This window comes from Larimichthys crocea, chromosome X (genome assembly GCF_000972845.2).
Source record: "Larimichthys crocea isolate SSNF chromosome X, L_crocea_2.0, whole genome shotgun sequence".
NCBI lineage: Eukaryota > Metazoa > Chordata > Actinopteri > Sciaenidae > Larimichthys > Larimichthys crocea.
The window spans coordinates 15,428,110-15,447,516 of record NC_040020.1 but is presented as its reverse complement, the minus strand read 5'-3'; the positions used below and the strand labels follow the sequence as shown (position 1 = coordinate 15,447,516).

At 37.7% G+C, this 19,407-nt stretch overlaps 2 protein-coding genes and 1 long non-coding RNA gene across 6 annotated transcripts in view; 1 reads left to right on the top strand and 2 right to left on the bottom strand.

Annotated features, from left to right (window-relative positions):
- LOC104934821 (myosin-7) overlaps window positions 1-19,407 on the bottom strand; it is a 43,747-nt gene that overhangs the window by 12,055 nt on the left and 12,285 nt on the right. For 2 of the 3 annotated variants that reach the window (XM_019253582.2, XM_019253581.2), the window contains exon 38: window positions 19,009-19,136. The exons of the other annotated variant lie outside the window; for it this stretch is intronic. In XM_019253582.2, coding sequence (XP_019109127.2) covers window positions 19,116-19,136 — 21 coding nt within the window. In that variant the 3' untranslated portion in view covers window positions 19,009-19,115. Of the gene's footprint in view, window positions 1-19,008; window positions 19,137-19,407 lie in introns of those variants that run through there. 3 annotated transcript variants of the gene reach the window in all.
- On the top strand, window positions 1,920-19,151 carry LOC109136887 (uncharacterized). The gene is made up of 6 exons (XR_002041525.2): window positions 1,920-2,037; window positions 2,178-2,348; window positions 10,670-10,812; window positions 16,661-16,754; window positions 17,046-17,178; window positions 19,041-19,151. It is a non-coding gene; the product is annotated as an uncharacterized LOC109136887 (long non-coding RNA).
- LOC104934815 (myosin-7) lies at window positions 3,904-15,293 on the bottom strand. 2 transcript variants are annotated; one of them, XM_027282760.1, is made up of 39 exons: window positions 15,240-15,293; window positions 15,039-15,084; window positions 14,486-14,694; window positions 14,257-14,400; window positions 13,984-14,140; window positions 13,858-13,885; window positions 13,670-13,778; window positions 13,480-13,572; window positions 13,314-13,377; window positions 12,921-13,019; window positions 12,700-12,803; window positions 12,481-12,619; window positions 12,245-12,363; window positions 12,009-12,158; window positions 11,746-11,916; window positions 11,328-11,637; window positions 11,008-11,081; window positions 10,649-10,854; window positions 10,124-10,247; window positions 9,886-10,022; window positions 9,440-9,695; window positions 9,101-9,343; window positions 8,839-9,015; window positions 8,578-8,723; window positions 8,388-8,478; window positions 7,890-8,279; window positions 7,360-7,486; window positions 7,138-7,256; window positions 6,856-7,052; window positions 6,551-6,734; window positions 6,271-6,436; window positions 6,062-6,186; window positions 5,650-5,958; window positions 5,356-5,559; window positions 4,965-5,261; window positions 4,743-4,847; window positions 4,478-4,573; window positions 4,236-4,370; window positions 3,904-4,048 (listed from the first exon to the last, which is right to left on the bottom strand). In XM_027282760.1, exons 3-39 carry the CDS (start codon window positions 14,684-14,686, stop codon window positions 4,028-4,030), a joined length of 5,817 nt encoding a protein of 1,938 aa, XP_027138561.1. In that variant the 5' UTR covers window positions 14,687-14,694; window positions 15,039-15,084; window positions 15,240-15,293; the 3' UTR covers window positions 3,904-4,027. The 2 variants fall into 2 exon arrangements, with proteins under 2 accessions (XP_027138561.1, XP_027138562.1); XM_027282761.1 differs by lacking the exon at window positions 15,039-15,084 and having other exon boundaries at window positions 15,240-15,289.

The following is a 19,407-nucleotide window of genomic DNA, read 5'->3' as shown; positions in this document are numbered from 1 at the left end:
AGAGTTCTTCACCTAAAATAAACATAAACATATTTGACGTCTTTCTCCTTTTTCCCCCTGTTTGAAACCCAATAAAATTGGTAGTAAGACAGTTGAAATAATTATGATTCTATTTGTGCACTAACCTAAGCAATGGAGGTGACAAAGGACAAAAGAGTACACTTATTTTCTGTTAGCTGATTTTTGTAGGCCTTCATTCTGATATTCTGAAGTGGATGGGTTGCAGGTTGGTGAACTACTGTAGGGTGAAGAATCTCCCCATTAGGAGAGACCACCAATAGGATCCAGGATCCAGGATCTAATGTTAATTGATGTTGATGTTGTGTTTTAGTTTACACATTCAAATGGTCACACACGGTCCAGGTTCATACGACGGAATTGCTGTAGAACAGTTAACCCTTATAATAAATCCTGAGCTCCCTCAGAGCTGTTTAAACACTTTATAATGTTTCATTTGATTTTCTCTGTGCCCTATCATGTTTAAAACTGTTTTTTGTTTTTCTGCTTAAATGTTTTCATGCATACTGGGACCAGTAGAGGTGGATTGAAATGTCCATGTGGGTCTTTAAATAATCTGTTTGGGTGGGAACATGTGGGTTTGATCCATCACTACTGTAGATACTCAATATTTGTGAGTGAGAAAAGAGCAGTTGCATCAGGGTCATAAGAAACAGGATGTAAAATGCAATGTACAATTTAAATTGTCAGAAATCTTCAATAATTTTATTTTAATTGCTTGTTTAACAGCTTGATGTTGGGAATATTTACTGTAAATTTGTAAATTTCCATCATACCACAATCAAACAACCATCAGGGTAACAAGGGTGACAAAAAGCTAGATGTGTACATTCTACATTTTGCAGATGATGATGTTTTGTTTTGCTCTGTGTGCAGTATTAATTATGATAAAAGTATACTTTTCAGGTTGTGTCTGTGTCTGTGTAAAGTGTCTTGGTGTACAATGGTTTTCAATATACATATCAGTTCCAGATCAGGTCAAGGTCAAAGAAATTCCATTGTATAACCGATTTCTTTGAGTGTTTAAAAAAATACAGGTGAATTCCAGAAAAATAAAAACCTTTGTACACATTCAATTGTTCATATTGTTGTAACCTATACTCTAGGCATCTATTTAAAAGATGCCGCTACGAGTGTCCTTGGCCTGCTTCTGTTGACATGGCATTGTTTTCTTCTCTTTATCCTTGAACACAAAGATAACTTGTGAAATTCCTACTGGCTGCCTTTGGGGGCTTGGTAATTCAGAGGACAGCTTGGGGACAGCTTGTGACGCACACAACAGTTTTTTTTATTCTTATCTGACCAGCAGCAACAGGTGATAAGCCCACTAGAAGCCAATTAAGTACTATATGTACTGTATGAAGGGTAATAATGGATACTGTATTATTTATACAAGATATGATAAATGAATCAAACTAGTTTCAAACATCGTAAGTGATACATACTCTTAAGGAAACTGCAGCAAATCAACCTGAAATTGTCATGAATGATGGCTACAAAAAGGTTTCTGAAATATGTGACATCAACCTTACAAAGCACGCTGACCCGTTATGCAACTGGAACCACAGCAGTCTTCCTTTCTATCACACCACATCTCATCAGGTCTTGTCCCTGCTTGCCTTCATTCAAGAATTCTCATCTCCTTTACTTATCCCTCAATCTATTCCAGGCTCTAGCAGAGTGTGCATCCATCCATTAAAGGTCTCATTCCCAGCTGTCCTCAGCCCTTGTGTCTCTGACTTTTACAATCACATGAACATACAAACGAAGGTGTGAGGCACCTTACCTCACTTAAGTTTGAAACTAGAGTCAACAAAGCTATTGTTAGTATTTGTTCTTTGTTGTTGTGAAAGGTCACTTCTAAGGGGGTGTTGAGGTCTGATGGACGTGAGGAGTTCATGTTCTTTTGCCTCATCTTCTCCTCAGTTGTTCAGACTGTATAGCTGTGTGGACCCTTCCCCTGAGTACTGCTTGTTTTCTGATGAGGCAGTGACCAGAACATGGCGAAATAATGGAAAGGTACTGTTGACCATTTTAAGCTTTTATTGTCTACTTTTTTGGGATGCCAATTTTAAAAACTCGAAGATTTAAACAGCCATAATGTACTCAACTATCAATATTCTATTTAAATTGACGAAATGATGTTCCTTTAATTCTAGATCTGTCTTGGAGGACTGAACCTCTAAATGCACCAAATCCAGATTATCTGCTGTCAGTCAGACTCCTTTGGCAAGTCTGCCTTTTTTCTTCCAGCCGGCCCTACCTTATCTGGCTTTGAAAAGAAGATGCTTGTTACTGGAGAAAGACCGGCCTTCACTGCTGATATGAAGGTTAGTAGTTTGTGTCCAAAATTAGTTGTACTATAATATATAACCGTAATATAACAATCAAACCTCACACTACAGCAGTTTTTACAGTAATACTTCAGCATTTTTTAAGGGGTAAGATTTAAATTTTTTTGTTACATATTCATTGTATGTGTTCAGTTATTTGACAATGGTGACAGTGGGTCTGCACAAACCCCTAGTTCCGCTTCTCACACACAGACTAGGTGTCCATTGTTTCTGTTCTGTAGGTATCCATATTACGCATGTTACCTCCTTTAGTTACCCAAATGTGCAACCTACTTAGGAGCTACTGCAAATGTGTGAAAAAGCTTTAATTAACTAGAAATAAGTTTCTGCAGTTTCTTGGCACTTTCATATTTAATACTGAGAATGTAGACAGATTTTTTTTCTCAGCTGTACTAGTACGCAGACTCTGCTGTACCTTGTGTTTATGCCCACTCATGAGGCTCATATTTGTATTCAAATAGAGAAAACATGAAATGAGATGAGATTAGTTCACTGTAATTAATTTAGAAATACTGTGTATGTGTATAATTTAAATTGGCACATTGCAAGATGTGATACTTTAATCTATACATACCTTTATAAAACCTAAACCATAAATACCTTCCATCCATAATTATTTACCAGCCATGTAGTATTATTAGCAATAGTAAAATAACAGATGGGTGTCAGTCTTAATTGTCTTTCACTAAGGCTCATTTGCTAATGGCATGTACCTGATTAACCAAACTAAAATGGGAGTGCGTGAGCACACTCTGCTGTTGGATCTCTGTAAATGACATTAAGAGTAAATCTAGCAGGCCTGCTTATATGTGAGATAACTTGTGTTATCATTTGGTGCTATATAAATTAAATTAAATTAAAATTACTGTCCATAACACTGAATGCACTTATTATAAGAAACTCTGGATAGGGGGCCAGCTAAATAAATGTAATGTTATGTAATTAAATTACATTCTTGTATTTTTTGGTTTATGGAGGACCAAACATGACATTACTGGAAATGAAGAAGAAGAAATAAATGAAAGAATAAGTTCATGGATTAAATATGCATGTAGATCCCCTTTTTAGTTTCCAGAATCAGGATTCATTTTTCCTTCTCCATTTATTTATGTATTTATTTTCTTTATTATTAAACCTCACTGGTTTTAAAGATTTAGTTTTTGGTGTCCAACAACGGCACGACTGATGAAGCTGACAGTTTTGTCTGTTTTTTTTAGATAGATAATATAGATAATATTTGAGACAAACATATCGTTAGAATTATTGAATTGGCGACCATATTTTGCATATAGGAAAAAATGGACATGCTGCTGAAGGAAACTGCATGTCTTAAAATACAGTTTTTGATAACCATAAAAAATGTATTTAGTAAAACAACACACAACATTTTTTGTATTGTGTATTTCATTTGTTTATTTGATGTTTATTATTGTATTATTACTGTAACATTTATTTCTCAATTTATTTTTAAAAGTAATTCAGTTCTGTTAATTTCAGAAATCTTTTCTCTTTAGTTTTGAACCACAAAAGCCTTTGTCAGTGAAAAGTCAAAAAACAGTTTGAGATGCACATATGTTTATTCTACTGATCAAATATTTAGGGAGACACCATTACACAGGCAACAGGCGCCTCAGAAATGATGTTTAAAGGGAACTTCACTCTTCATCATGTCCTTTCTGAAACAAAAAAAACAAGATAAACAGTGAGTTGATGTTTGATTATGTGAATTATTTCAACATACAGTATAATATAGTAGTAGTAATAGTAATACATTTATTGCCATTACAATGTAACTCATAGGTAAGCAACAAACTATCAGATGAGTTTTTAAAATGTTTAAATGTTTGTACAGTGTATACTGACCTTTGACCCCATATCACGGCTTTTGGCACGTAGCTTGTTGACCTGTGATTCAGCGATGTCAGCTCTCTCTTCAGCTTCATCAAGCTCATGTTGAAGCTTACGGAACTTCGTAAGATTATTGTTGGCCTGTTCCTCCTGTAGAACAGACATACCATATAGGTTACACATTATATATATGCTCAGATAATGCTTAGTTTCACTGGTATGATGCAAGTTTAGTATTTAAATGTCACAGTACTTACAGCCTCCTCAGCAGCTTTCTTATAGGATTTGACCTTCAGCTGCAGCTTGTCCACCAAATCTTGAAGACGTGCTAGATTTTTACGATCCTCTTCTGTCTGCAAATGCAAAAAAGAACCAAAATAAAAACGCATATATATTTTGATTATGACCTATTTCTGACCTTTGACCAGTAAATTATTGTGCATTGGTAATCTGGACAGATCTGAATACTTGATCTCACTAGCTGGAGCTCAGGACATGTGACACTGTAGTGTAATAGTTTACCTGATAGGTAAGTTCCTTCATGCGTCTTTCATACTTTCTTACTCCCTTCACTGCATCACTGGACTTTTTTTGTTCACTTTCCACCTCATTTTCAAGTTCCCTGACCTGTAAGTTGAAAGAGGCAGTCACAACAAAAGTCAGCCAATATCTCTACACAGAGAGCAGCTATTTATTTTAAATGTGTAAATCATGCAAGCAGCCAAAGGCCCAACTTATACTCACCCTGGCTTCAAGCTTCTGAATCTGCTTCTTGCCTCCCTTCATGGCGATCTGTTCAGCTTCATCCAGACGGTGCTGGAGGTCTTTGATGGTTTGCTCCATGTTCTTCTTCATACGCTCCAGGTGAGCGCTGGTGTCCTGCTCTTTCTTCAGTTCCTCTGCCATCATAGCAGCATCAGTAATGGCCTTCTTAGCCTTATCCTCTGCATTTCTGCATTCCTGCACTGCTTCCTCCACTTCAGTCTGAAGCTGGGATGTATCAGCTTCCAGCTTCTTCTTTTGGTTTATCAGGCTAGTGTTCTGGTTTTACATGAATGTAGTATGGAGTTGGATTATGAAAACAGTTGAGGTTAACCAACGTACAGGAATGTATAGATAATTATCTTTATCATACCTGTGAGTGCAGTAGCTGCACCCTCTCACTAACATCCAGCAACTCTTGCTCAGCAAGTTTGCGACCTCTCTCAGTTTGCTCCAGAGCAGACCTGAGCTCTTCCACTTCAGCCTGAAGCAGGTTGTTACGTCTCTCAACAATGGCAATGTTCTCTTTAAGATCATCATTGGCCCGAAGAGAGTCATCAAGCTGTAGCTGAGCATCCTGGAAGAGTATGACATTTATTGTAAATGAAAATGAGTGACAGCACAACACAGCATGTCCTAGGTATCCTTTTGTTAATAAAATTCTGACCTTTAGATGTGAATGAAGACCCTTAAGTTGTTTCTGGGCCTCAGCTGCCTGCCTGTTGGCCTGGCTAAGCTGGATCTCCATCTCATTGAGGTCTCCCTCCATTTTCTTCTTTATACGAAGGGCCTCATTCCTGCTGCGAGTCTCAGCCTCAAGAGAGCTCTGAAGAGTATCCACGGTTCGTTGATGGTTTCTCTTTGCCTGCTCCATCTCTTCATCTTTCTCAGCCAGCTTGCGCTCAATATCAGCCTTAACCTGGTTAAACTCAAGCTGGACTCTGAGAATCTTCCCTTCCTCATGCTCCAGTGATGCCTATTGTGAAATAAAGTTGAAAATTGAATAAATGACTAGTAGTAATCAGTTACCAAAAATGTTCATTGTTCAATTGTTCATAAAGTCCAGCATTAGAACGTACCTCTGCTTCCTCCAGGGCTGTTTGGATCTCAGACTTCTCTTGTTCCAACTGTTTACGAATCTTCTCAAGCTCATGAATACTCTTTCCACTCTCACCGATTTGCTCAGTTAGGTCAGATATTTCCTCTGAATGACAAAAGGAGACACTGTCAATGGTTCAGTCAATAGAGCAAATTCTGCAACAGAGTTGTAAGATGGTGTAACCCTCACCTTGCAGATTCTTGTTCTCTCTCTTCATGGTCTCCAGATGTTCCAGAGATTCTTCATAGGAATTCTTCAGTTTGAAGAGTTCAGTGCTCAGAGACCTGGCATCCTTCTGGGAGCTCTCCAGCTCTGTTTGAGACTCCTCATACTTCTGTTTCCATTCTGCCAAAATCTGAGACATTGTTTATAGTTAGATGAAGAATCTAAAATATTTCCCTAAAGGTCATTGTACATTAGTTCTCCATCTAAAAGAAAAGAAAATTGCCAGATGCATTTTCAGTTTAACCTTGTCAAAGTTTCTTTGCTTCTTGTCCAGAGCAGCAGCAGCAGCATTAGACCTCTCCACATCCACCATGAGATCTTCAATCTCATTCTGCAGCCTGTGTTTGGTCTTCTCCAGTGAGGAACATTTAGCATTCACTGCTTCAACAGCCTCTTCAGCATCCTGCAGACGCTGGGCCAGCTTCTTTCTGCATTATGATTGAATTGATCATAATTGTATTGTTTTATTTTAATTACTTTATTCAGGGTTTCATTTGTAATTGATTATCATTTGCAAACATTGTTCGAGTGAAAATATGTTTTGCTCACTTGGCCTCCTCCAGTTCCTCGGTTCTCTGGATGGCATCAGTTTCATACTTAGTTCTCCACTGAGCCACCTCAGAGTTGGCCTTGGACATGCCGCGTTGCAGTTCAGCCTTCGCCTCCTGCTCCTCCTCATACTGCTCTCTGAGCAGGTCACAGTCATGACGAGCAGACTGCACTGCATGGGCTAATGCATTCTTGGCCTGAAATGAAAGCACATCTTAATGCTTCTCATGTACCAATATTTAGCCTATACTAAATGAGGTTTCACTGCTAGTTGTTCACTACCTTGACTTCCTCCTCAAGTTGTCTCTTGAGGTCTTCAGTTTGTTGAGTATATGATTGTTTTCCTCTGGTGAGTTGAGACACAAGGGAATCCTTTTCTTCAAGCTGCCTCACAAGTTCACCTAATTTTGATTAAAAAAATAAGATGACTACATCATAATATCCCCAAATATAATATCCTTCATAAGATCCCCAAATGACACACCGCTTAAATCAAATGCTTACCATTCTCAGTTTGAAGCTTTGCTTTCTGCATGGAGAAGTCATTGATGATACGCTGTCCCTCTTCTGACTTTGATTTATATTCATTCATCTGGTCGTCTAGACTCCTGCACATTTTCTCCAAGTTATTCTGAAAATGAAAAAACATTCACTATGGTACATAAAAACAGTACTTAAAGTTCTCAGACATCATGCCAGATTTCAGGCATAGAGCAAATTAATTAAATTAATTCACTACTTAGATTTTGGGGACTTTATTAAAAAAAAAAGGCAGAAATTAATTTAATATGCACGACTATGATTTTTGATTTGTGCCCTAGGATAAGCCCATGTTGAAATGCCATGTCTACTGGAGACCAGAATGGACACTAACTCTGTATGGGCCTTTGTGGTTTCAGTGTTTTGCTGTCTCTCCAGTTTTTCTTTTATGTAAGGAAAGAGAAGGTGAGATGGATGCACTCAGAAACTACAGTGCTAGATGCCAATAATACCCATCCACTTAAATTCAATACACTGTTCAAAAGTTATTATACCTTAGACTTCACAATATGTTCCATATTGGAGACCACATCATCCAGCTCCAGCCTGAGCTCACTCTTCTCCTTCTCCAGTTTCTGCTTGACTCTCTGCAGGTTGTCAATCTGCTCTCCCAGGTCAGCAACACTGTCAGCTTGTTTCTTCCTGAGTGTGGCAGCAGTGGCTTCATGCTGCAGAGTGGCCTCTTCAAGGTCTCTGCGAAGTTTCTGAAACTCAGCCTCCCTCTTCTTGTTCATCTCGATCTGGGCAGATGTGGCTCCACCAGCCTCCTCCAGCCTCTCACTGATCTCCTCCAGTTCTCTGGATAAGTCTGCTCTCTGCTTCTCCACCTTGGCTCGAGCAGCTCGCTCTGCTTCAAGCTCTTCCTCCAACTCCTCAATGCGGGCCTAGACCAAAATAAATGTCCATGTTTAAATTGAATGGGTTTCAATTGTGGCTTAAGCCAAATATCACATCGCAGAACAAGAAAATTCACTGCTCGTCTCAAGCATTACCTGCAACTCCTTCAATTTTTTCTGGAGCTGGGCAACCATCGCTTGTTCATCTTCTATTTTCCCACTGAGTTGGCTGATTTCAAAATCTTTTCTGTGGATAAAAAAGTTCAACAAAAAAATGTAAAACTTACAGACTAATGAAAATATAATACTCATGTTTGTGCATATGAAGGTGCAGTTGTCACATTACTTTTTCAGCCTCTCTTCCAGTTGCTGCTTGTCATTCTCCAGGTCCATGATACTCTCTTGAGCTAACTTTAGGTCTCCCTCAAGCTTGCGCTTTGCTCTCTCAAGGTCCATACGGATTTTCTTTTCTTGCTCAAGGGATCCTTCGAGCTGTGGTGGGTGATATTTACAGCTTTTTCGTTACATATATATCCACCATATTACTTTTTTTTTAAGTAATTGTTTTTAAAACATGCCAACACACTCTAATGTACTATGTTCTTACATCATCCACTTGCTGCTCCAGCTTAGCCTTGGCCTTGGTCAGAGTGTTGACTTTGTCTTCTTCACTCTGCAGATCATCCAGCGTTTGCTGATGAGCCTCTTGTAATGCTTTTTTTTCCTTGGTCAACTTGGCGATGATTTCTTCCAAAGCAGCCATCTCCTCAGTCAGGTTCTTTACCTATGGCCAGCAGAAATTGTATCAGTGACTTGAATAAAGGTTATTTGGGACACAGTAATTTAACACTAATTAGAGTTTGTGGTACCTTGTTCTCAGTGGCATGCTTCTCTTTCTCCACTTTAGCCAGAGTTAATTCTAAGTCATCAATGTCTTTCTTCAGCTCAGAACACTCATCCTCCAGTTTCCTCTTCTTAGCAGTTAGTTCTGCGTTCATCTCCTCCTCATCCTCCAGTCTTTCTGTCAGCTCTTTGATTTTTGCCTCAAGTTGAATCTTGCTCTTGATTAGCCCTTCACATCTTTCTTCAGCATCACACAGATTATCTTGCTCCTGTTAAGGATTATTAAAAAGGCACTTTAAAAGGCATACTTAAAGCCATTGCTTGATTCTATTGTTATTTGTAATGTTGACACATTTTAAACATACGGTTTGAACTTGGAGCTGCAGATCATTCTTCTCTTGGAGAAGAGTGACCATTTTTTCTTCAAGTTCCTTCCTACGGGCTTCAGATTTTGCATAAGCCTCTTTCAGTTTGATAAACTCCTCCTTCATGTTGGCCATCTCCTTCTCAGTCTCTGCAGACTTTAAGAGAGGTTTAATCTTGAAATACATCTTCATCCAGGGCCAATTCTTGACCCCCATGAAAGCACGGATGTTCCACTGGATCACCAATAGTGCATCTCTGTGGGCAACAGATTATCATTGTCATTAAAACTGCCCAAACAGGGGAAAAACAAAAATGTAGCTTGAGTGAAAAAAATCTTAAAACAAATACCATCCCTCCCAATGTTCTCCTGTGTTTGATATTTATTGTAATGGTGCATATAACTCCACCTTATGCTTAAGGCATTGGAATTGATTTGTGCATGTACCTGCGTTCTACAATCTTCTGGAATTCAATCCTCGCCAGAACACCTCGTGACCTTGCCTGGATCCTAGTGATAATTAGAGCTAAACGGTCATCTCGCATCTCCTCAAGCAGACCAAGTAGCCCAGCTTTGAAGAACACCTGATTTTTGCAAACACATTAGATCAACAGTTGCAGTCACAAGGGTGCCATGATTTTTATCATATTTTATATTAGCCAAAATGCATATCGTCAAAACTTACCTTGGTGTGCCCCAGTTTGTACTGGTTATGGTCAATATCCAAGGATCCCAAAAGCTTCTCTGAAGCTTTTTTGTTATCAATGAACTGTCCCTCAGGAATAGCACTTGGGTTCAAAATGCGGTATCTTTGTAATGAAGATAAAAGTTTGTTTCAGTTTTTCGCCTCATAAAATATCAAACTAAATATTAAATATTAAAATATGTCAAATAAATCAACTGACACTAAACATAAAGTAAAATGAATCATCAGGTGACAAAAGAAAAAAAAAGTTACATATCAGATGACTAAACAAGTAATGGAGATTTTGATTAGATTAATGTGTTAGATACCCCTCTAGACTACATAATTAAAACAGTAAGTAAGGAAATATTTTATGGTAGAATGATCTCCTTCCCTTCAACAGACAGGGAATCTACAGAAGTATGAGAGAAGACACTGGATGTGTGGCAAACCTTGGTTTCCCATGTTCTAATGTTAATGTTTTTTTCCTTTAATTTGTCACCTATCCTTATACCTGACAGATACCTCTGTTTGAAATCTCCATAGAGGATCCTGTTGGGGAAACCCTTTCTACAGATCCTGATGCCTTCCAGTACACCGTTACAGCGCAGCTGGTGCATCACCAGAGGATTCTCCATAGCCCCAGGAGTCTTGGTCTCATTGGGGATGATGCAGCGTACAAAGTGAGGGTGAGTAGACCTCAAGTTGGTCATCAGCTTGTTCAGGTTTTCCTGTGGGTGCACCACAAAACATAACTGATTGTCAGTTACCATTGTACCAATACAAGTGCCATTATGAATAAACAATATAATACATTATGGTTAAGTCTTCAATCCTCTTGATTAGCTAATTTGTCACAAAACTGTAAATGAGATTGATCTTACCCTGTGTAAGGCTGATACAGTTTGGAAGGATGAACCTTTCTTCTTGCTACCTTTGCCCTTCCCAGCATCTTGAACTAAAATATATATATATATATATTGTTAGTCTTAAAGAACTGATGTTTTTAGATTGTTTTAAACTGTATACCCTGTATACACTGTAGGTGAAATACAGAACAACAAATAGTGGCAGGCGCATGTACAGTTTGCAATTCATATAAAACCGTTCTTCATTAAACAGTTTTAGTCTTATACGACTCTCAAACAAGATACATTGATATTTCATTTTAAACTAAGATATTAGATCATTTTTAAATACACACCTGAATCAGCTCCAGCATAATTTGCAAAGAGTGTAGCAAGCAGTTTAAGATTAGATTTCTGGTACAGTGCAACAACAGTCTCATTTAGAGGATCCTTGTTCTTCACCAGCCAGTTGTTGATATTATAATCCACAGTTCCAGCATAGTGCATCAGGGCAAAATGGGCCTCTGGTTTTCCTTTGACAATTCTGGGTTTCTGGAAGTTGTTTGATTTCCCCAGATGGTTGTCATAGAGCTTAGCTTTAAAGGTGGTATCAGAGGCTTTGGGGAACATGCACTCCTCTTCAAGGATTGACATGATACCCATGGGCTGAGGAGACAAAAATAGAAACATTACAATAATAATAATAATAATAATAATAATAATAAACAAGAAATATTTTTTATTCACGAACATTTAAATTGCCAAGTATCTCACCTTTTCAATCAGGTCAATACAGGCCTGCAAGTCCATACCAAAGTCAATAAAAGTCCATTCAATGCCCTCTTTCTTGTACTCTTCCTGCTCCAGCACAAACATGTGGTGGTTGAAAAACTGTTGCAGTTTTTCATTGGTGAAGTTGATGCACAGCTGCTCAAAGGTGTTAAACTGTAATGAAAAGGTCCACATTTCAATCTGGCTTAATAATTTCTCCTCAAACCAAAACTATTTTACATAGATTATGCATTATTTCAACTCACTTCAAAGATCTCAAATCCAGCAATATCCAGCACACCAATGAAGTACTGGCGGGGCTGCTTGGTGTCCAGGGATTGGTTGATTCTCACCACCATCCACAGAAACATCTTCTCATACACTGCCTTAGACAATGCACTAACAGCATAGTTCACCTGTCAAGGAAATACATAAAAACACTTTAGTCAATATGCAGGACTTTATGTGTTGGTTTTTAAACTAAAATAGACTATTCTCTTACCTGAGCGACATTTTGTCCCTTGGTGACCCACTCATTTCCTACTTTGACTCTTGGGTGACAGAGTCCTTTGATGAGGTCAGCCGAGTTCAGACCCATCAGATAAGCTACTTTGTCAGCATCTGTGAAGAAATAGTGGTATTCGCTGGGTGAAAGGGCCATTATTGCCTATCAACATCCTCATCATTCCACCATACTCTTTGCACAGTTAGCTTTATGTTTCGAAAACAATTTCTTACCTTCTGTGCCATCAGCTTCTGCCTGCTCCTCTCGCTGCTTGGTCTTGAACTTCATGTTGCCATGATGCATGATGGCACCAGTCAGCTTGTAAATGCCGTTCTTCTCCTCTTGAGTAAAGCCCAGCACATCAAAGGCTTCCTAAAAAAGAGCATATATGATCAAATATGCATTTCAGCCATTGTCAACATTAACATGTGAAATTAGAAGGTTCAGCTCACATCAGTGGCCATCAGCTCTTCAGAATCATTGATAGAGGCTACTGTTGTCTCTCCTTGGGAGATGAAGGCGTAGTCATAGGGGTTGTTGGTGATGAGCAGCATTTCTAAAAAGATATTCACAAAATAGAAACTATTTATTTTATGTTACAATGCATAATACAATACGGTATTTGAAACAAACAGATGTCCATATCACATATCCATGTATATTATAAACTTACCTAGGAGTTCAGGCTTCACCTGTGACAGTATCTGGTAGAAAATGTGGTAGTCCCTCTCAGCTTTAAGCTGATAGGTTACACGAGACTTTTCCAAAAGATCTGTGAAGAGGTATAATATATGTTATGTTTGTTGTATGAAATATAAAATACTTGCTGGGCTGTTTCTACAGGTTTAGGGTTAGTTTAACTATTGCTACACTATCCCTCCATAGTGATCATTATATATTCAACATTGGTTTACGCACAAATAACACTTAGATATATGAGAATTTAATTAAATTAATGTTACTATTAATTTGTTTTTAGGGGTTACAGCAATATACTCCTGAGTTCAGTTCTCTGTATGTAGTCTGCATATTCTCCCATTCCATGGATGAATTTAGTTTAACTTACAAGTCTCAATGTCAGCAGAGGCCAGCTTTCCTCGGTTGTCAAAATGAATTCTGATGAATTTACCCTAGGAGGAGTAGTGTTCATTTATAATTCTCATATGAAAAAAGTGAGACTGTTTTAATTAGTGATAATCAAGTAGCCTCACTGCAGTAACACAGACACTCACAAATCTGGATGAGTTGTCATTCCTGATGGTTTTGGCATTCCCAAAGGCCTCAAGAGCAGGGTTAGCCTGAATGATTTGATCCTCCAGAGTGCCCTGGTTTGGTTAAATTAAGACCAAATAATTCAAATAAAGTACTTTGACTTGATATTTTGGTTGTACTGTATTAAGAAAATAAATGCATAATACAGACCTTCTTCTCAGCAGCTGCATCTTTCTTCCCACCTGGGACAGCAGCAATGCTGGCAAAGTACTGGATGACACGCTTGGTGTTGACAGTCTTTCCAGCACCAGATTCTCCACTGAGTGGAAGAGAGACACAAAGTTTTAGACTTATGACCCATTAATACTGAAGAGGTTTTTGTTGGCTTTGTGACTTACGTGATGAGGATTGACTGATTTTCTCTATCTGTCAACAAGAGAGATTTTTCAAATTATCAGTGAAAAGTTTTATTATATCAGAGTTGAACATTTCAACAAGTTCAATGCTTAAAATGGATGATTTACCTGATAGCATGTACTGGTAAGCGTTGTCAGAGATGGAGAAGATATGAGGAGGAGCTTCACTCCTCTTCTTTCCTCTATAGGCAACAACCACTTCTTGGTTGTACACTGGAAGCCACTTGTAGGGGTTGACAGTCACACAAAAGAGCCCAGAGTAGGTCTGCCAACATGAGAGAAGAGTTACAGATAGTAGGAGGATAACATCATGTTACTCAGTATGTATGTTGTTCATAAACCAATGTTTTATAAATGGTCTAAGAGGTTTTATGGTCTTACATAAATCATCCATGCTGCATAACGCTCTTTGAGGTTAAACAGCACAGCCGGCTCATGGAGGAAGGTGAACATGGCCATGTCTTCAATTTTATCAAACTTTGGCGGGTTTTGAGGGTGCACATCACACTCCTTCACTGTGACAGTCTACAAAAAAAAATTATACTTTTTAAAGTCCAAACTGAATACATGTAGAAATATGTACATCATGCAGAACCTGAAATGAATTTACCTTTCCAAATTCAGTATTAGCAGTGACTTTGTCACCATCACGACTGGTAATTGTTGCTTTGACGTACTCAACCACAGGGTCAGGAACAAAGCACTCCTTCTTCATGTCAAATTGACGAGTCTGGGCCTCCAGACGCTCCTTGTCTGACTTTCTCAGAAAAGAAGCAGCTAGCCCAAACTCCTTCATGGCGGCATCACCCATTTTTCAACCTGTTACAGAGTTCCAATTTTGAGAAATTACTGGAGATAGTATCATCAATAACATAAAGCAACATCATGTATTCAGAATTATTCTAAAATATGTACAATAGACTTGTGTAACAACTTTTCATGCATTTCATTAGCCATCAGGATACCACATGTGCAGTAATGATAAGTTAGATATTATTATCACAGTATTATTTCTGCAGACTGTTTTGTATGCAATCTCTTAATCACGTAAATCAAAGAGTACATAAAAAAGCAAAAATGTAATGTAAGTCCTGACTGAAATTGGTGGTATTGTAGTCATCATATTAAAGACTTTTCAGATAAAAATTAAAAGTGGCTTTTACCTAGGGTGGATTAGGAGTCCAAAGGAAACCTGGGTCAGTACTCTTGCTATTTAAACCCAATAACAAAGCAAAACATATTTTATTGCAAAGAACATGTGAAGCATATTACTACAACTTTATCCCAAACATGTTATAGTTAAGACAGCAAAGGTCAAGACTGTCACATTTCTAACCCATACCACTGATAAATATCTTGCTTACCTTTAACCGTCAACCTTTTATCAAGTGAAGTGACGAGCCCTGTAGCTCACAGCAGCCCTCCTTCCATTAATAAAGGTTGTTTATCCACCAAATATGGGATGAATTTTTGGAGAAAGGTTGCACATTAAAAAAAGCGTTCTCCTAATCGGGCAGAATGTACTGCTGCTATTTGTTGCTTTCACCTTGTGACAAACAAGGCGAGGGCAATACATGGTGCAGAGAAAGGGGAGGGCAAGAGATGGGGATCAGGGACCGGCTCAGTAACAAGTGACTCTTATTTTATTCATATACATCAAAAGAGGTCATTTTATCTAATTTCTTAATAGTTACTGACTTGATTCAATTAGATATGTTAGGTGTGATTTCATAGTTTTTCATATTTACCTTGTTTGTGATTGTTTTAGCAGTTTTATTTGGTATTTTATGTCTTGATGTCATTTTCATGTGTACATGATGGATGTAATAAACTGATGGCAAGTAACATGAACCTTTATAATCATATATTTAGTCTGCTTTAGTTATTTATCAGCTACATATTTAACCATATATTCAAATCCAAATGTTCAAACATGAAAGTGAGTCAATCTATTCAAATTCACATTCATAAGCAAAATCAAAAAGCTAAGCCAAGCTGCTGAGAGACAACAGGATCCACTTTCTTTTCCATGATTCTTAATGTTCTCCCAACAGCACAAGTCAATTCAGTGTCTCCATTCTAAATCCCAGACGTGGATTATAGACAACACAAGTTCAGTGACTTAATAAAACTAATTTGTTCTTCTATTCTTAATCAAAAAGATAAAGTTCAGTGAAGGTCAGTCATGTGAAGGGTGGTGAAATGTATTTCTACAGCCTTTGCTGAGACAATAAAGTGTTGCAGCTGTTGTCGAGTGAGAGCTAAGGTCAGGGACTTTAAATTATCACTCACCACTGTTCTGCCCAGCAAAGTCTACGCCCTTTGTCTCATAGTGTCGTCATGGCATTGTTCCCTTTCCTTTGGCCTTGAGGACAAAGATAACCCTGTGAAATTCTTGGCCTGGATTTTTTTCTCCCTGATTGAGAAGGGCATCCTTTGACGGCAGCAACAGTAGCTGAAGTGCAGAGTCTGGTGTCATGGTGGATAAGGGGTAACAGGTGCATGGCACAGTGAACTTTCCCAGAAACCTCACTTTATTCTAAAGCACAAGTTTCATCTTTTATTTTCATTCATACATAGGGAGACCATAGCCTTTTCTCAATCTGCTTTTATGGAATGTCAATTGAAAATATAAGCCTAAATCTTTTGTTATGTTAGTCTTTCTTGGAATATAACTAGCTATCCTTACTCATTCCTTATGAAACTATTACAGCGTTTTTGTCAGATAAGCATTATGTTCAGCACCTTGCGAAAGTTCAACAAAATGTGCTTTTTTCATTTCCAGATAACTAAATTCTTGCAGAAACCTTCCGTGTGTTTCTGGATCTCATCCTCTTTCTCGCTGTATGAGCACAGAGTTGTAACTGGATTCATCTAAGGTAAGGCCAATTTTTGGCAGCTAAAATCTTTTGATGGAAAGAACAAATAGTGTCACCTTGATATACTATTGTTGGTGGTGTCTGCTAATTAATCCTAAACCATGTCTAAACATCACAGTCCTTTATGTTAAGCAGAGAGCATAGAAACCTAGTACAAATGTAATGATGTTAAAAAGTTGTTAAGTCTTCAGCAGGGTAAGTAGGGTCAGCAGGAACATGATGGAATGTGGATAATAAAGAATAACAATGCAATTTCTTTACTGTATCTCCAAATATCTAAACCCCTTTAAGGACAGGCCATGTGAGATCAAGGTCAGCATGCACTGCTAGACAAGTGTCAAGCAGATGTCCACCCCTCACTTGTCTCCCTCTGCCAGCACAAGAACTACAGCATCATACCCTCCTGCTGCTGTGGATGAACGAGGTATGATGAGGCTAGATTCAGCTGCATGGCAGATTTTGTGAAATTTGCTTATATTGTCATTAGATTCCACATTTTTTAATTTAGTTATTTTAGTTTTTGTAGTCAGTTATGTTGTATTTTGTTTAATTTGTAATTTGCTTCACTATATGACACAGTTTTGTTCATGTGCCTAAGCAATAGTCAAGAGTGCTTTACTGCATGTTATACTGTCTGGTGTTGTCTTGTTATAATATGGCAAATGTTAATTGAAATGTTCAAATTTATAACTGTGTTCCACTGTTATACATCACATGGGTTCAAACTCTTCATACATGTAATCTGTATATGTATCACTTTTTAAGTAATATGTTGGGTAGAGGTATAATTTGTCATCAGTAGTTAGATGTTTAAAATGAATGCACTGAACATCTAAAATGCCAGTAGAGGTGAAGATGCACCATTTATCTACAGGTAAACTGTACATTAAAATTTGAAATTCCATTTAGAAGAATATTTTCAGTAGCAGTAGTTTTTGCTGGTCCACGAATATTACATTCTTTAAAAAATAAAATGGCATCTGCTACATCTGCTATTTTTTAACCTTTAAGACCAGAGATAAGCAATTTTTAGTCTGAAAAGGCCATGCCTTGTTGTTTCTAACCATTTTTGATATTTCCTTTTGGATATATAGTGATCCTGGCAATGTCTGTATTCTGGCAATATCACTGGCAGATTTTTTTCACTTGATTTTGGACTATACTACTCACTCATTTGTGTAGTGTTTGTATTGATATACTCTCCAGGCCTGTTCATGTTGCACACGCTAACATGACACCTCAGAACATTTGTTAAAAGCCTATTAATAGCACTTCTGTTAATGGAAGCATCTCATACAACACCATAAAGGAAATGTTTTTTTTTTTTTGCTCATTGGGATTTTGTTCTACAGTGTTGACCATGTAAAGTAATTCTCAAGTTGCATTCAACCACTGTGGGCTTTCAAAGGCACAACACAATCATGTGTCCTTAAATCTGACATTTTAACTGCCATAAAATTATGAGGAATCTATATTTGCATATCTATATTTGTATTACTATGACCGGGATGAAGAAACAGTGAAATAACACTTAAACCATCATGAGCTACTTTCCACTGTTTTCTTTGAGGGTTAGCTGTTCTTTTCTTTTTTCAATTTGTTTAGGAAGGGACATTTACTAACTCAAATACAAAATTTAAAAAAAGCATATAAAATTTCATAAAAATTCAATATTGTTATGATATATTGTTCACCTAATGTATCATAACCCTAGATTGAATTGGATTTACACAGAACAAAATCTGTGTTCTGCTTTGTTTTATTCCTGGGGCATACAGTATAAATGTGTACTGTAGGTAGGGACAACATGACAAAAATAAACATACCAAATATTTTAAAATCTGACTAACGAGTATTGACACTAATAGGATTCATGGGTGCCTTGAAGAAAAATAATCTGTACGATTTTCGGAAACATTCCTGCAACAAATATCAAGTGAGAGAACGGTTCAGAATGTCAGCACAGGGTGGCAGGAGTGAGCTACCGAACATTAGCAACCCTTCTCCATTGAAGAGCCTCCATAGAAAGTGAACACATGACGATTGATTGGCTGGATGTTTGTTGCCTAATGCAGATAAATGTGCATATGTGTTACTTCAGTTCATTTTGTGTTTCCTAATTCTAATCCTTCTCATGTCTGATATACTGAATATACTGAAATACATTTATTGGGTGATTTTTCATTGGTGATGAAGTGAACGCTGGTGAATTTAACAAATCGATTCTGCCTAAAATAAATGAGGAATCTACACATTAATTTGAATGCACTTTGCTTTATTCTACAGAGTTACAGTACTTTGAAGACAAGGGGGACTACAGCACAGGAGATCCCAAAGGTCTTAGGTGGCCGTCCGTGAGTTTCACTCCTCATCTAGCCCTTTCTGTGATGAAGAATGATAAGAGAGCAAACAAAGAGAGACTGATTACTGAGAACCAATGAGACTCAACAAGTGTTACACAAGGTAGTACACAAGAAGCAGATTTTTTTCTGCAAATTATTCATTCATAATTCAGATTCATCTGTAACAAATCACTAGCTTGTATGACAAGTAAGTGACTGAGCTCAACATGAAGACGGGTTCTTCTCTTAGCATTCCTTTATCATAGTATTTTGTCTTGGACACAAATCATATAAAATGTTTGAAAATTCTT

What these genes read in the sequence shown, in the direction of transcription:
- LOC104934815 (XM_027282760.1), bottom strand. Translation starts at nt 14,686, where the DNA reads ATGGGTGATGCCGCCATGAAGGAGTTTGGGCTAGCTGCTTCTTTTCTG. An exon ending in TTACCAGTACATGCTATCAG is followed by an intron (nt 13,886 to 13,983) that starts GTAAATCATCCA and finishes TCTTGTTGACAG; the next exon opens with ATAGAGAAAATCAGTCAATC. An exon ending in ATGCAGCTGCTGAGAAGAAG is followed by an intron (nt 13,573 to 13,669) that starts GTCTGTATTATG and finishes TAACCAAACCAG; the next exon opens with GGCACTCTGGAGGATCAAAT.